This window comes from Populus alba, chromosome 3 (genome assembly GCF_005239225.2).
Source record: "Populus alba chromosome 3, ASM523922v2, whole genome shotgun sequence".
NCBI classification, from domain to species: Eukaryota; Viridiplantae; Streptophyta; class Magnoliopsida; order Malpighiales; family Salicaceae; genus Populus; species Populus alba.
Genome location: NC_133286.1, coordinates 2,659,780 through 2,678,253, shown reverse-complemented (window position 1 = coordinate 2,678,253; position 18,474 = coordinate 2,659,780). Strand labels below are relative to the sequence as shown.

General features: G+C 32.0%; 1 protein-coding gene across 1 annotated transcript; it reads left to right on the top strand.

Moving 5' to 3' along the window:
• Positions 1-7,497: 7,497 nt before the first annotated feature.
• On the top strand, positions 7,498-15,132 carry LOC118046095 (uncharacterized). The gene is made up of 11 exons (XM_035054866.2): positions 7,498-7,954; positions 8,930-9,054; positions 9,778-10,222; positions 10,349-10,464; positions 10,601-11,387; positions 11,738-12,196; positions 12,559-12,747; positions 12,823-13,050; positions 13,510-13,849; positions 14,037-14,226; positions 14,418-15,132. The coding sequence occupies exons 1-11, from the start codon at positions 7,727-7,729 to the stop codon at positions 14,899-14,901; spliced, it is 3,591 nt and encodes a 1,196-aa protein (XP_034910757.1). The 5' UTR covers positions 7,498-7,726; the 3' UTR covers positions 14,902-15,132.
• Positions 15,133-18,474: the final 3,342 nt, after the last annotated feature.

The window sequence follows — 18,474 nt, the reverse complement described above, 5'->3', positions numbered from 1 at the left end:
CGGGACCAAACTCAATTTAAATCTGATGAGGTCATTAAATTCAACTCAATAAACACTAAAAATAAAACATTAACGTTGTTCTTATTCGATCAAAAACCTTTTCATTGAAAGTTGGGTTTTCTTCTCTAAGTAGAACCCCTAAACATGATAGTGCCAAGCAAAAACTTTCTCCATCCAACATCTTGTTTGGTAAAAAATAGCAACTTCAATAAGATATGGATATTGTTTATTTTTATGTTTTAAAAGTATTTTTTTAAAAAAATTAAAATCAAATTTTATTTTATTTTTTCTTTTTTTAATTTTTTTTTTCAGATTGTGTTGATGTACTGATATTAAAAATAAATTTAAAAAATAAAAATATATTATTTTAATATATTTTTTAAAAAAATACATTTTAAAAAACAATTGTTATTACAATACCCAATAAATCCATGGTACTTATTCAATCCAACGGTGTAGCTCTTTGACTTCTATTATCAATTGGCCCAAATTTGACCACAACTTCGCGTTAGAAATTTCACACCCTAAATTTTGGTCCTAACTTTAATCAGTATGGTCTCATGTGCCGTTTGAAACGAACACGTCTCAGAAGAGGCTGTTATTAAAATGATATTTTTATCCTCTTAAAAAAAACTAAATTGCCTGGCTATGGGTATTATTATTGTTAAGTGTAATTACTTAATTGCCCATAAAAAGAAAAAAAAAACTTTGGTCTAGAGGCTTTTTTTTTTTAATTGTACTTTTCCCTACGCAGTAAAATAACTTTATTGCTGTTAAAATTAAAATTTTCTTACCTTACCTCGAGGCTTATTCATATTTTCATTTTGGTTTGTTTATGATTATAATGTGGTATTATGGCTTACCTTTCTGGATGGTACGTGCAGCATAATTCCCACCTGTTTAGTGCTTGTTAGTTTTTTTTCCCCTTAATTTATCTTTTTTCTTAATTTCCGCACCGAATCTTTTAAAATTTCATAACATCCCTTCATTTTATTTTTCTTTAAATTTGATTAATGTTTTTTGAATTGATATTTTTTATTTAAAATATTTTATAAAATTAAAATTTATTTTCAAGTCCATTATCCTTGAGTTTTTTAATATGTTAGATTTAATTCATATTATTTTGATCACTATTTATTTTTATTTGAGATCATTTTTTAAATTGATTATTTTTATGATTTCATCCTTTATTTCTTATATGTTTTTAACTTTGACTGATTTTTTAAATTGATATATTTTTTATTTCACTTTTCAACTTTGGAACGAATTTCTTAATTGAGTTAGAGTTTAGAATTTAACGAGTTGTAAATTTGAAAGGTTGAACCAAGTTTAGGAGATTTACCTTGGTTCATTTTTTTTTTTCAAACTTATATTTTTTCAGTTTTATCCTTTGATTTAATTGGAGATTAGATTTTGTTTATTATTTTATTTTCATTATATAGGATTTTTTACTAATTCTAAAAATGATTTAGGTCATTTCAGGGGTTTTTTTTTTTATTTGTTGCTCTTTATTAAATTTAGATATTTCTAAAAGAATTTTTTTTAATTGAATATATTTTTTTTATTTTCAGCATTGAATATTTTGTTGAATAGAATTAAACTTTCTATTTTGTTTTGATTTGGATTCTATAAGATAATTACGATCTCATATCATGGATCACAGGTTTTTCATGTTGACTTATAAAATCTACAACCCAAAAACCTCACGTAGTCTAGATTTAAATTCAAACAAGAAAAAACATTAATTTGGCTAAACTAGATGACTCTCGTGGGTTGACCTTTCACTATACCAAACTCAATTCAAATCTGGTTAGGTTAACACTACAAAAGTTTTTGTTAAGAAAATAACTTGAAATATTGTTATTTTGATAAATAAAAAAAACAACATATTTAAATTGACCCAAGGATCTACTATTTGAAAACTAGACAAAACATTTATGATTTTTATTTATTTATTAATTTCAACTTTTTTAAAATAAAATAGACAGTTAACGATTAGCTGAATAGATAATTCATGCAAAAATCATAACTAACTATCACTATAGCTGCGACTATAATTATGGATATCTATTTTGATTATGGTGATGATTAATATCTAAAAGTGTACCACGGTTAACAATTGTCATCTCTATCTGTGCTCACACGTGGAGGTTAGACATACATTGGGCCAGGCATCTTTTAATGACAATACGCCCCGCTTTTCATAAACTGGACGGGCCCACCATCAGCAAAAGCCGCTGCTCACTGGGCCCCACCTTGACTCTTTTTCGGTATGTCTGCATCCCGCGTCTCCTGGCCAGTTAAGCAGGTACGTTTTTCTGGTGGATGGAACCCAGCTAAACAAATTGGAGCCGTATTTTTCTGTACATATTTCCCATTTTAAAAGCTTATATTTTTTTTCTGAGGAATATAATTATTTTTAAATAATTTTTTATGTTAAATATATATTAATAATGTTTTTTATTTTTAAAAAATTATTTTTGATGCTAGCACATCAAAATAATTTAAAAATACTAAAAATATATTAATTTAAAGTTAATAAAAAAATAAAAAAATTTCAATTTTTTTCAAAAGCACTTTTGAAACATAAAAATAAACAGTGTGTTGTGATTGCTTTTCAAATAACTTTTTATGTTAAAATACATGTCAATAATATTTTTTTATTTTTTAAAAATTATTTTTGATATCAACACATCAAAATAATTTAAAAACACTAAAAATATATTAATTTGAAATTAATAAAAAAATAAAAAAATTTAATTTTTTCCAATAATAATTTTAAAACGTAAAAATAAACATGCTCTAAATATTTAATTTCACTATTTATCTAATATCCAATTATAATAAAGCCTGAGTAATTAATTAATTGGGTAAACTTATAATATCTGATTATATTTGTTTTTATTGAAAATATTAAATTTAAATTTTTTAAATTTATTTTTAATTTTTTTAAAAAATTAGATTATTTTTTTATAATGATAAAAATAAAATAAAAATTATTTTATTTAAAAATTAATATTAAAGAATATATAACACCACTTTGCAAAACAGAAAATATAAATCGGATGAAATTCACGTGCCTTCCCATAATGGAGATCAGTCTTGAGTAACCATTTTCTGAAACATGGCATCACGAGAGCTGAGACTATACTTGAAGGTCTGAATCATAAGTTCGGTGCTGAATCGATTGATGGACACGTGAGTGTTTGTCTGAGAGAATGGGGACTGGTTTAGGTACTCGCGAGCGTGAGGGTGTATGCTCCTATTTTTGCTCGCGTGTGACGGAAGACGCCTCTATTTAAAGACGTAGCAAAGTTCGGTGAATGGACGCGTAGCCGTCGCGACCAAGCGTCACGTCTTCTGCTTTTGCAGCCTCCCAGAATTGTTGAAAAATAATAATATTATAGAAAATCTTAAATAATAAATTTATTTGGAATTGTATTTGTATAATTATTTTTTAAAGTGTTTTTTATATTAAAATATATTAAAATTATATTTTTTTATTTTTAAAATCAATATATAAAAAATTTATTTTTAAAAAAAATTTATTTTTTTTAAAATACAAGTACAATCACGTGTTTATATGAAGATTTATTATTCCCTACTCTTTCCACCACCTTTTCAGCTGATTCTCATTCAAGCAATAGTTTTTAAACATGGTTAAAGGATTAAAAAATTATATATTATTTTTTTTTTTTCGAAAAGTCGTTTAGCTTGTCTTGATTTTTTTCTTGGATTTGAATTTGTCATTACACGTCCAGATCAAGCTTCCCCAATATACGCAAGCGGCAAGCCCCTCTACGCTTCATGAATCCATTTTCTAATTTGCTGACTGTACAGCTGACAACATTATCTTCAGGCTGAGCTGTTGTAAGAATTGTGTGAGTAACAAGCCGACAGAAATTAATTTAGGCTGTGGAATATTGTTTCCTCCCTGGGTGTGATTCCATCTACTTCTACTGGTTCTGGTTTTTATTGGGCAGTTATTATTATTTTTTAAAGTATTTTTTATTTAAAAATATATTAAGATAATATTTTTTTTATTTTTTATAAATTATTTTTAAAATTAGCATATCAAAATGATCTAAAAACATAAAAAAAATATTAATTTGAAATAAAAAAAATAAAAATTTTTAAATTTTTTTAAAAATATTTTTAAAATGTAAAATCAAACATGGCTGAAAACTTAAACACTATTGCCACAAATTTATTCAGTGGATGAATAAAAAAAAACTTATAACCTTTTTATTTTTATATTTTAAAAAGTGTTTATAAAAAATATGTTTTAAAAAATTAATAATACACAATGTAAATTCTATATATAATCATAAGTTTTTTAACAAACTTGAAGGACCTTAACGTAGTACAAGAGGTGGTTTTCTTGCTTAATTCTTTTTTCATATTTTATCTTTTCCAACCTGCTATTAATCTTATATATATATATATATATTATTTTCAATTAAAATACACATATATATTATTATATGTGTGTGTGTAGACTGAGATTTTAAGGCGTCCACAAATTTTGAACATGAGTTCTAGACCACCATTTATTTTATTTTTATTTTTTGAGCAGATTATGAGGATTGAGGCTGCTATTCCAAGTGGCAAAAAGAGCAGCAGCAGGCAGCAGCCATGAGGGATGGCCAGCACCGCATGTTCCACCGAGAAATGAGTGGCCAACATGCTCTTGTTTGAGTCTTCCAAACAATTTGTTCATTCTGATCAGCAATAAAGACTGACAGCAACAGCGTGCATTTTACACTTTAGTATTATTTTACTATTTTACGGGGAGGATATTATTATTGCTTTGAAACCTGGACCGACTGTCAGTTTGAGTTGAAAAAAAAAAAAACAAAAGAAAGAGAGACCTGGTTAAAATATTGAATTGATTGTTATTTTTTTAAAATATTTTTATTGAATTTTATTTTTTTATTTAATTTAATTTATTTTTAAATTTAATCTTCATTTTTATTATTAAAATTCCTTTTATTTTAATCTTTTTTTATTTTTTTTATAATTTCATTTTTTTATTTAATTTTATTAAGTTTTCATATTATATTTGATACTTATCTTTGTTTATCATGCTTTTAAAATCCTGCTTAGAAGTCAGCTCTCATTGTTGATTTTTTATTGTACTAAAAATTAAAATTAATATTATTTTCATAAGAAAATAATGGAGAAAAAAAATTCAATTATTACCCTTGTTTTTTTCTTTTTTTTTTTTTTATTTTGGATTCTTTTTTGGATTGTATATTTTTTCTAGTTCCATGCATCCATTTCCATTTGATTTTGTTTTTTTTATATATATATATATATATTAAATATGGTACTCATTCTTTTAATTGTTGTTGTTGTTGTTGTTTTTTTTTTTTATCATTTTCTTGATTTTTTTTATCTTTCAATTTTATCCATTAACATTTTATTTCATTTCATTTATTTTTATTCAATTTTGGTTCTTATTCTTTTAATTACTATTTTTTTTTATCATTTTTCATTCCATTTTTTGATTAAGTTCCTCATTATTTTATTTCATTAGTTTTTATATTATATGTAGTTCTTATTGTTGTAATTACTATTCATTTTTTTTCAATTTTTTGATGATTAAGAATTTTATTCTAGATTTTTATTTTATTTTTTGTATGGTCATTTTGCTCTCATAACTCAATTTGACTCTAGTATTTTTTTAAAAAAATTAATTTAATCATTTAATATCAGGCTATTGAGCTTTGAGTTTTTTTATTTTATTTTTTTTTCTTCAAGATTATCCTTAGTAGCAAGTTAATTCATGTTATTTTTGTTTGAATATTTTTTTATATTAAAAAAATTAATGTAACCTGTAAGAAAAAAAAAACCTAGTTTACTCTATTTCCTTCCAAACTAGAACTGAAAATGCAAGCAAGAATCAAGGAGGTTACTTACTTGCAAAGGCATAAATAAGGGAGTTAGGTTTTGAAAACAAGTAAAGTATAGGTGAGGAATAAGTTACAAATTTGACTTTCTTTTAAATAATTGAAAGTGGAAAACAAGTAGGGTGATGCGATCCATCCAATTTTCAACTATCCCATTAATCAATCTATTGAACACAAAAACTTTTAAGTTTGTTGGCTTAATTATTTAAGATAAAAAATATATATTTATTAAACTGATTTGTTAATTTAAAAAATTCATGGTTTAAAACCTGGCATAGATTTATGTTTAAAATTTAACTGAAAAAATATTAATTTAATAAAATTTAAATGATATAACTGAATTTTTAGCTATTTATTTTATCTAAACAAATTTAATTAAACCAATGTTAAAGCAGTGTTTAATACAATAATAATTTTTATTTTACTTTTTAAAATCAAGTTTGATATAATTTAAAATTATAAAAATTTTAAAATCGAAAAAACACCTTTTTAACATCAAAACAAATATATTTTTTAGTGTTTAAAATAAAAAAAATAATTTTAATAAAACATATTAATCTTTAAAAAGACTTTTGCTTTTTGAAAAGAAGTGGTATTATATTGATTGATTTTGATTGCAATGATTGTGATGGCACTGCACAAAGCACGACGAGTCTATATCCTTTTCTTGTGGAGTTGAATCTCTTAAAAGCATTATTCATCGATAATCGAATTGTCATTGAATATATATATATATCATTGGTATCCCAACATTTATATTTAATTTTATAAACTTTAAAATTATTAATTATATAAATTTTTAATAATTTTAAAATTTATAAGATTCAAACTAGTGATCTCTAAATATCTAATTCAGGATCTGATCAATTAAGCTACACTCTTTAAAATTATTTTTGAATATATTCTCATCAATTAAGATAATATATAATAAATATAGATATTATTATTAATTATATTACAGTGGATGTATTATATGAGGAGAGTTTTTTTTCCTTCTTATTAAATATGCTCTTTAAATTATTATTTTCTTAATGATGTTAATATATTGATATTTAAAATAAATTAAAGAATATTATTTTAATTAAAAATTATTTTTATTAAAACACCCTACACTACTAAACACTTACTTCATGATTCTATAAATAAATATCAAAATCATGATTTATAAGATATTATATGTTAACTAATAAATATTTTTTTAAATTCAATTATAAAAAAATCTATGCCAATATTAAAAAAGATAAATAGAAGGAAAAAAAAAAGATGTTGGATATACTGAAAAGTAATAATAATTTATCCTTTTTTTTATTTCTCCATTCTCTTTAAAAAAATAATAAGAATTCCTCTTCACCTCACTCTTTATTTTCCTTGTATTTTTTTTTATATTATAAATATTATTTAATTACAATTATAAGATCTGAGGTTAACCTATAGTTCATAATATTATGGTAATTACATAATCTATGTAAAATTAAAAACCGAAGAGAGAGAGAGAGAGCCGTTGTGATGAGATGACGTGGCAGAAAATACTGAGAGGAGATGAGTCAGATGACGAAGATAAGTTAAATCTCACACAACACAACATAAACACTTTACACACACGCTTTTTCTTCTCTCTTTCTCTCTAACAGAATTCTTTTAAAAACAATTCAAGAAGGAATCGACGCAGCCTTTCCCTTTGAATTTTCTTGTACATGTATATAAAAAACACAAGAGATTCATCAACAAAGAAAGAAAGTGTTTGTGTGAGAGAGATACGGTATCGTTTTGGTGTCTTCCTCCTCCTCCTCCTGCTGTTGCTTTGGTTGTGAATTATGGATATTGGAGCGGAGTCGTCATCACCATCGTCGCCGTCGCCGTCGGCTGGGGTAGTGGGTGGTGGAGTTGTTATTGATTTTCCTGTGAGTGATAAGGTATCGTTCTCGTCTCCGAGGAGAATACCGAAGAACCTTCAAAAAAGACTATTGGAAGCGAAGACTCCTACAACTAGTAGTGTTGAAGAAATCGAAGCTAAACTTCGACACGCTCATCTCCGTCGACAGGTTCTTTATTATTATTATAACTCAACTCTTTCCGTTTCTTTTCAAAGAGAACGAAGATTAATTATCAATTTTTTAAATTGAAATTCCAAAACTAATTTTAATTTTTTTTTTGCTTAAAATCGTATTGATTATTATTATTTTTTCCTCCTTTGATTGATTGCCGTTATTTTTATTGTTTTTTTATTTTTCGGAATTAATTTTTCGGTTCTTTCTGGTTATTTATTCAAGTCACGAAGAAGCACTTGGTTACCGTTTTTTTTTTAAATTTTCAATTTATATTTTTTACTACTGAATTAGAGAAGGAATATTAACAATCGGTGTTGAATGTATTTTCTTTTTTTGGGTGCCAGAATTCTGAACTAAAGAAGATTTTTTAATAAAATAAAATAAAAAAAGCAATCATCTTTGACTGTTGGTTGGTGTCAAGGAATTATTTTTTTTTATTCTGCAATGAAATGAAATAATTTCTTTCCTGGTAACCAAGAATTGTTATGCTTTTCTTGTTTTAGGTACCGTGTTTTATTTTATTTCTTTTTTCTGGTTTTTTTTTTTTGTTGATTTGTGAAAAGTTCACCACTTTTCTGTTACAATTTATAGTTTCTTTTTCTTTTATCGGGATTAATATATTTTCTTTCATCAAAAGAAATTTGAAGAGGTTTTTATATTTATTAATTTTTTGCTGGTGTTAGGTTGGTGGTGGTGGGGATTGCTTTGTTTTCCTGTTGGATTTTTGTTTTTAAGCATGTGGGATTTTCTTTCACTTGCTATATCTAACATATGTTTTAATTATTTTGGATAATAATCACATCACGCGTTTTTTTTTTTTGGGAAAAGTTTTTCCTTTTCTTTTTGGTTAATTAATTCATTGTTAGAATATTTTTTGAATAATTTTAGTTTTTAGAAATTTGATCACACAGCACATTTCATGGGAATTTATTTTTTAACATTGTTTTGGCTCAATCCTTTTGAGTACAGCAATTCTATGAGAAGTTGTCAAGCAAGGCTAGACCAAAGCCAAGAAGCCCCTCACAATGTTTATCTCATGAAGAAGACCTTGCCCAACGCCTTGAAGCAAAGCTTCATGCCGCGGAGCAAAAAAGGTAGTCTTTATTAGTTACTGATTGGGTTCTTGATGTTTAATTGAATAGTTTTTGTATTAAAGCCTGGTGGTTTGAATGCTATCCATGTGACCTTTAAGCATCGCCATGCTTTATCATTACTGTCCAAGCTTTACCCTGATTGTGTTGATTCCTCATACACTTCAATGATGGATCATGATGCTGCTTTTTTCGCTATGATTTTTTATTCGTTTTTCTTTTCCTATCTCTTATTAACAATCTTGTAAATTTCTCCGTCCTTATTCCCTTTAGGTTTTAACATGGGTTATACACCACATTTTTTCTTACAGGTTTTTCACATATCCTTATTGCTCGTCACTTGTCATCAAATGATATTTCATTTAGTAAAAAAGATTTGGCCTGGATTATTCTTTTTCTCGACTGTATCTCACAATTTTTCCTGAAAATGTTTAACATTAAAAACGGATTTTGCATTCCTTGATTTTCTTCCATATCTTGGAATTGGCTGGCTCCATGCTGCCATCTGACTGTGCACCCCAGACCTATTCTTTTTGGCTTATGGCTCTGCATATGTTCTTTTGAATTTTTTTTTTTTTCTGATTCAGTTTCCCTTTTGTTGATGCAATGTTTTAGATTTGTCCATTAGAAACAAAGCTGCAAATACATTCCTTTCAAACCACACTATTTTGAAGTTCATAAATATTAGTAAAGCTGCATGTTTGAGCGCACATTCTGATATTACAGGTTAAGCATTCTGGAAAAAGCTCAGATGCGCCTGGCTAGGTTGGATGAGTTGCGGCAGGCGGCTAAAACTGGGGTGGAGATGCGTTTTGAAAGAGAAAGGGAGAGGCTTGGAACAAAAGTGGAGTTACGGGTTCAGCAGGCTGAAGCAAATAGAATGCTCATGCTCAAGGCATACAGACAAAGAAGGGCCACGCTTAAGGAGAGAACATCCCAATCATTATCACGAAGAATGGCTCGGGAAAGTAAGTACAAGGAGCGTGTACGTGCAGCAATTAACCAAAAACGTGCAGCCGCTGAAAAGAAGCGAATGGGATTGCTGGAAGCTGAAAAGAGGAGGGCATGTGCTAGGGTGTTGCAAGTTCAGCGAGTAGCCAGGTCTGTCTCTCACCAACGTGAGATTGAGAGGAGGAGAATGAGGGACAAGCTGGAAGATCGACTGCAAAGGGTACAGATATTGTCTGAACCCAGAAATTAATAATTAATAGCATCTTCCTCATATTCACTTGTAAATTGGTAACCTTTGCGTCGCTGCTCATATGTTTGTTTTCTCATTGAATTTTATGATAACTAGGCAAAGAGACAAAGAGCAGAATATTTGAGGCAGAGAGGACGGCAGCATAGCTCTGTTCGAGTGAACTGGAATAAGATGCACAAGCAGGCTGATCTCCTTTCTAGAAAATTAGCAAGGTATATAATCTGCACTTGCTATTTTTTTTAAAAAATTTGCTAAGCTGTCAAGTCATTAGCCCTGTGTAAAAACATCTGGCTTGCTCTTCAGTATAAATTTTACCTGAGCAATGTATACTTGCTTACATTTTTTTAGGTGCTGGAGGCAGTTCCTGAGGTCAAGGAGGACTACCATAGACCTGGCAAAAGACTATGATGCCCTGAAAATCAATGAAAACTGTGTGAAGTCGATGCCATTTGAACAGCTTGCTCGTCTGATTGAATCAACTGGTACTCTTCAGACTGTGAAGGCTCTACTTGATCGTGTTGAGAGCCGCTTTAGAGTCTCCATGGCTGTTGCTACTATGGATCATCCCTCCAGCTTGGAAAACATTGATCACCTTCTCAAAAGAGTTGCCACCCCTAAGAAAAGGAGGACTACTCCAAGGTCCTCTATGAGGAGCAGAGAAGCAAAACGAGTAGGTACCACCAGGGAGTCTGCCAGAAGTGCTGCTACATTGTCAAGGTATCCAGTGAGAATTGTTCTTTGTGCCTACATGATTTTAGGACATCCAGATGCTGTTTTCAGTGGTCAAGGGCAGCGCGAGATTGCTCTGGCCAAGTCTGCTGAAGATTTCATTCGAGAGTTTGAGTTGTTGATAAGGATTATACTGGATGGGCCCATGCACAGTTCTGATGAGGATTCTGAGTCCATGTCACCAAAACGTTGTACGTTCAAGTCTCAACTTGCAGCTTTTGATAAAGAATGGTGCTCCTACTTGAATTGCTTTGTGGTGTGGAAGGTTAAGGATGCTCAGTCATTGGAGGAGGACTTGGTGAGAGCTGCATGCCAGCTTGAACTCTCTATGATCCAAAAATGCAAGCTCACCCCAGAAGGGAGCACTGATGCTCTTACTCATGATATGAAAGCCATTCAGAAACAGGTCTTACCATCATCCATGAAAATATAAACTGATACACATGACAGGAACAAATCTTGTGAACTCAAGCACATTAAAAATGACTTAAAACTTTTTCAAAGTAAAATAAAGTTCAGTTCTTAGAGTTTTGCGGTCTTGTCATACTTCTGATTAATCACTGTGTGTTCAAGTCTTGAAACAAGCCATTAACTGCCTTTGTATTTGGTATTGAAAAGGGGTGTTGCATAATTGAACGAACGATTATCTGAATTTAGATTCATTTTGTGAAGCCTTTTGATAAGGCATTCTGCCCAATGTTTCTGCTGGTATTGGTATTTTCATTAGATAATTATCTTTTAATTGTTTCGATACAGGTTACAGAAGACCAAAAACTATTAAGGGAAAAGGTTCAACATCTGAGTGGAGATGCTGGTATTCAGCATATGGAAGCTGCACTATCTGAAACACGATCTAGGTATTTTCAAGCTAAGGAAAATGGAAGTCCAGTAGGGTCTCCAATCATACACTTTCTATCTCCTAGCATGCCCCCATCTTCTCCTTCTGTTACTGGCTCGGCTAATAGAAATAATGTGGGTGATGGTATTGAGAGGCCAAGCCGTGTAGTTCGCTCCTTATTCAGAGAAGATACCTCATCAGCAAAAGAACCTGCTTCCTCTGCAACTAGCAGCAGCTACTTCGATGGCCAGTCAGGTTCTGCTGTTGGGAAATCAATAACAGAGAATGAATTGATCATAAATGAGTTTCTCCATGAGCAACGCCATGGTTTTAAGGATAGGTTCAATCTTGATGACAAAGATGAAAACAGCCTCAAGGTTAGTGCATTAACACAACTATGATCATTAACCAATAATCAATCTATTTGAAGATAATGAAATTACCATAAATATATCTCCATTGATTTCATTACTTATTTTTTATTTAATTATTTTGTTTCCAGTATGCCTTGCCAAGGGAATAATGGTTGCTTTTATACAGCCCTGGTGATATGAATATGCTGCTTTATGGAAGTTTGTTAAAAAAGGATTTGAAGTTTTTTGTAACCTGTCCAGATTTCACTGAAAATGATAGGCTGTCGACAATAAAACTTTTGTCTCTTAGTTTTCCACCAAGCTGGTTTTGAGTTGAGATGTAGAGTTTATAAACTAATTTTCCCTTCTTGCCTCATTACTTTCAGGCAAAGGTGAGAGAGACAATGGAGGCAGCTTTCTGGGATAGTGTTCTGGAATCCATGAAACAGGATGAGCCCAATTATGAGTGGGTAGTTCAGCTTGTAGGGGAGGTGAGGGACGAAATTCAGGAGCTGGCTCCTGAGAGCTGGAAACAAGAGATTGTTGAAAGTATCGATCCAGATCTTCTTGCTCAGGTGGGTATCTTTTTCAACTACTACTAATATAGGTTCTTGTTTCTGTTGTGATACTGAGTTTCCTTCACTTATTAGGTTCTGAGGTCAGGTAACATGGACGTTGGTTACTGTGGGAAGATTCTAGAGTTTGCATTAGTTACTTTGCAGAAACTCTCCTCTCTAGCCCATGAGGATGAAATGAAGGCCCTGCATCAGAAAATGTTAAAAGAGTTGGCTGAGACTTGTCAAACCCAAGATGAATCGAAGTATTCACATATTGCCACATTGATCAAAGGTCTGCGCTTTGTGCTGCAGCAGATACAGGTGTGCATATTCATGGCTTCTCTTTTGTCTTGCTCTTGGCTCACGTATGTCTATTCTGATTCATCTTCGTGGAATTTATTTCTGGTCCTTTCAGACAATGAAAAGTGTCCTATTTAGCATGTAAGTTGTGGATAAAATCTGCTAGAATGTCCATATAAGCGAATATGAGCACCTCTCCACTGCCTATTTCTGTACTGTATGTGATTTCTTAAGAACTTCCCTGCAGAAACCGTTCATTGAGTTGATTAATAAGCTTTCCTATCCCATTTCATCAAATGCAAGTTATAGCTTATGTTTGTTAAGTACACTACTAGCTCAAAGGCAAAAAATCAACTGCTTGACATTCATTATATTATTTTTTCCTATTCGCTGCTTGGTGCTTTTCTGGCCATCATTTTCTTTTCTTGCTGAACTTATCAAGCTTTTGAGAGTTATCTGAATGATCTACCTATTCGACAGGCTCTTAAGCAAGAGATTAGTAAAGCTCGCATAAGAATGATGGAGCCTTTGTTAACAGGTCCTGCTGCATTGGATTATCTTAGAAAAGCTTTTGCCAACCATTATGGGTCTGATTCGGATTCCTGTAACTCTCTACCACTGACAATGCAGTGGCTTTCATCTGTAAAGAGTAGTGAAGATCATGAGTGGGAAGAACACAAGAATTCTCTCTTTGCTTTGAAGAGCCATGACAGTTCATCACGGGTTTTTGTACCTCTCACCACCCTTAGAACTGGTGGAAACTTTCTGGTCAAAACAAATGAAAGAGCAATTGGTTCTTCTTCTGTGGCTTCTGAGACAGGTATGGGAGCTACTTTGTAAAAACTGTAAACTTTACACAATATCAAGCTCTTTACAAGATTGACAGGAATTTTTTTGTCATGATTTATGCTTGTTTAGTTGCTTGCTTGAAAAAGAAAAGCTTCAGTTATCTTCTATAGTAATTACATTTTTCCCAATGTCCTCATTTGGTTTCCTGTTTCAATCAGATAACCAACAACCAGAACCGGAATGCACTGGTGAAAGAGTTGATTTGTTGGTGAGGCTAGGATTGTTGAAGTTAGTGAGTGGAGTTTCTGGTCTAACAAAAGAAGCTCTGCCCGAAACTTTTATGCTAAACCTGTTTCGGTTGAGGGCTGTGCAGGCTCAAATTCAGAAAATCATTGTAATTTCTACCAGGCAAGTGATCCACCTTTGGAATGTCTCTTCTTAATTTTCTAATAACTCAATGCACTTTGGAGACTGGTTTGAAAGATGCTTTCTCTTCATTGTTATTTTCATATTTCCATTTTTTGGGGGTGATTGACATCTTTGCATCTTTATTTGATGCAAGTGGGTTACTAATTGATCTGAAACTCCACAATTTGCAGCATTCTGGTTTGCCGGCAAACGCTCCTGATGGAGCAAGCAGTAACCAGCAGTGCAGACATGGAAAGCGTTCTGTTAGAGTGCAGCAATAAACTGTCGGAAGTCCTGGACCGTGTTGATGATGCGGGAATTGAAGAAATAATTGAAGTAGTTGGTGGGTTGTTGCAAGTTGATAACAAGGTAGTTGATGAGGAGAAGCTTAAGCCAAGAAAGATAGTCATGTCTAGGATGTTAGCAAAGAGCTTGCAGGCTGGGGATCCGATTTTTGAAAAAGTTTCCCGTGCTGTCTATTTGGCTCTAAGAGGAATTGTGCTCGGGGGCAGTGGACCCCGGGGAAGAAAATTAGTAGAAATGGCACTCAGGCAGATTGGAGCTGTCATGCTGACTAAAAGAGTGGTGGCAGCTGCTGAAGTATTAGTGGTGGCGGCCACCGTATCCACTGGCATTCACAGGCCATGGTATGTAAATCTGACCGATAACCTGTGATATATTTGTGCATGCCGTGAGAAGAGAATAAATAAATACATGCACACTGTACAGAGAAATGCGTGTAAAGCTTATGATTAATTGCAGCCGTAGATGCCTGTAGATAGATGGAATAAACGTGGGTTTGTAATTTGAGAATTCTTTGATTTAATGGAACAAGAAGGTGTAAATAGTATTTAAGATGATATCAAAGATCTGCACCGTATATGGATGTATTTGCTTGTCAGAAAACGCTGTCCTATTTGCAACTATTTTTCAAGACAGTTCCTCTCCGGCATCTCATTAAACGACATCCTTGCCAGCTCTTGCAGGAATTCCATCAAACAAGTGTCAAGCAAAACCCAAACAACCACGCAGGTCATAAAAACGAGCCAACCCATCTTGAAACAACATAGCAGAAACAAAACCCATCTTTCGAATACCACAATGAACTGATTTCCCTCCTAAAACTCTCGAAAACTGCTCGCCGCACGCTTTGAGCGCAGGAACAAAGCTCCTACAGTCCATTTCAGCGCCATTCTGAAGCATTTGGCAGAAAAACAAGAAGCCACTACGGCCCATTTTGGCTTCAGAGTAGCCTCTAGTCATGGCCCATTTTGGCTTCAGAGAGAATTAGGATCGGGTTCCGCATAGAAATTGTAGATCTGAATGTTAACTAACCAAGGAAACTAGTCTTGCTCAATTTAGAGATGTAGAACTCTAGTTGTGGGTTACCAACTGAGACTGAGTTGTGACTAATTATGTAGGGCAGCATGACTAATTAGTTAATGAAAAATTTTGACTATCTTAAAGGCAAAACTGGGTTCTCCTCCCTTCAGAGAACTTGTAGCCTCGTGTCCTAACTTTCTAATGAGATCAATCTCACTTAAAATGGAGTTTTAAAACTTTAGATATGGTAAAAAATCTAATGAGTGTTTAACAATAATAGTTTAAAATTGGATAGTAACAATTCAAAGTTAGGCATTAACAATTCAATGTCTAGATAATAACGGTTGGACAGTAATAGTTAAAAATTAGACAGTAACATTTCAATGTCTAGATAGTAATGTTTGGACAGTAACAATTCAATGTCTAGATAATAACGTTTGGACAGTAACATTTGAAAATTGAACAGTAACAATTTAATGTCTAGAGAGTAACGGTTGAAAATTGGACAGTAACGGTTGAAAATTGGACAGTAACAGTAGACTTTCACGTGAATACTATATGTAAGAATATAAAAGAATTGACTCATACAAACACTTGCACATTGGGATACTAACTCTGAAAATATACATGATATATGTATGTATGTTATTACGAGGAAATGAACATGTATAGAATGTAACATATGAGTAATGGATGAATAAGGATTCTTTGTAATATCGGCCTGAAGGAATGATAACTATGGTTGGATAAAGGATGACAACATGCTTAAATGTTAACAAATGATTAGCTTCGGCTAATGGCATCTAAAGTGATGGCCGTGACAAATGAATGATTAAGCTTTGGCTATGCATCCGAAGGGTTGACCGAGACAAAGAATTGATTAGCTTCGGCTAATGGCATTCAAAGGGATGATCGGGACAAACAAATGATTAGCTTTAGCTAATTCCATCCGAAGGGATGACCAAGATAAACGATTGATTAGCTTTGGCTAATGGCATCCGAAGCGATGACTGGGACAAACGAACGATTAGCTTTGGCTATTTGCATCTGAAGGGATGATTGGGACCAACGATTGATTAGCTTTGGCTAATGGCATCCAAAGGGATGACCGGGACAAACAAATGATTAGCTTTGGCTCATGGCATCCGAAGGGATGATCGGGACAAATAATTGATTAGCTTCGACCGATGACATTCGAAGGGGATGGCCAAGGTGAGTGAATGGTTAACCTCGATAAATGATGTCTTAAGAGGATGGCTGGATTTAAGATTATGGCTGATTGTAAGAATTGGTGCGTCTATATGTATTGCAAGTTGTGTATACCAATAACATGAAGGAACTACAAATGTCACGCTTCAAACATGAGATAATGTTAATTCTTCATTAAACTGCCAAATCGTTTTCTTACTATTATTATTAAGTAATTTCATTCTTGTAAATGTTTTGTACTGCAGTAGGAATGTCGTACCAACAAAGTGCCTAGGAAACCCAATACACGGGAACCTACTTTTGCAAGGAATCATGTAATTGCAATCTAAATCATGATGTATTTTATATGAATCAATGAATTGAATGTATAACTATTATTAGATCCTTTTAGATTAAATTTGTGATGTCTATTTGTAGGATAGAATACAAACTCATGTCTATACATGTATATTTTAAATGCGAACTTCTAATCATGCAAACATAATATTATGAGTTTATGTAAGATTCCCTTTTAAATAAAATGTTGATTGTTGTTGATGTATGGATTCTATATTGATGATGTAAAGGGAACACGTCCACCGATTACTGACACGGTGTGTGTCAAGTAAAAAAAAATTACTATTGTTTTGGGCTTGAATAGCCGGGTTGTTACATTAATATGCCCCCCCTTAAATTTATAGCAAACCTAAAAAAAAGTGAACAATGTCGTCTACATTAAAACAAGAGGAGTGGTTTAGCTAATGATATAATGGAAACAACAGCAGAGCTGGCGACAGGAGAGCTGACGACAATTAAGTTCTCAACAACAACATTGTTAAGGGCAATAACATTGTCGGCAGTAGTGTTCTCGTCCATGTTACTAAAATATCCTTAAGATTAGTGTAAAAACTAGATACATCAAACATAAACAAACTATAACTTGAGGCGTGTACATGCATTGTCCTTAAGGATATTTCCTCAACACAAGGTTACCCTCCAGGATCCAATAAGTTCCTCGTCTAAAGACAAGGGTTACAAAAACAACGACCAATATAGAAAGAAAATACCAACAAGCCTTGCAAACACAGAGAAATAATAGTAAGGGTTTTTTAGCACCTTTTAGCTTATAAGAGCGCATGGTTTTTATATAGTGCCAACATGTTTGCCTTGGGTTAGGTTGATTGTCAAAACCAAGTATTTTGAATCTGGCATGTTCACCAGACTCATATTTCTTTGGGCCTGACATGATTGTCAAACCTAAAGGTCTCGTGCCTATCAAAGTCGCTATACCTATATCAAAGTTCACTATACAGACACTAGATAAAAACCTTTTGAAACAGTATCTATTATTTACATAAAAAACAAAGTAAAGAAGGAATGAGTAATCAAGGTCACACCGCAACTCTATTTTTTACACATGTGATACCGTTAAAAAGATCTTGACAATACGATTCAATCACACCTTAGAAGACCGCCAAACAAGGTTGTAATTAATTAGGTGTTTTGTTTGGGGTTAATTTAGGGTTAATTATGATCTTTTTTGGTGTTATTCCAGGTGCAGTTGGAATCATCTCGTTGAGATCTTTCTAAATGTAATGGAGGTGTCGAAAACAGAGCCTCAATATGTTCTCTTGTGATCAATTCTTTATTTCCTTTTTCTTATTTATAATTTCTTTCTTGATCATTAACTTGAGGCGTGTACATACACTGTCCTTAAGGATATTTCCTCAACACAAG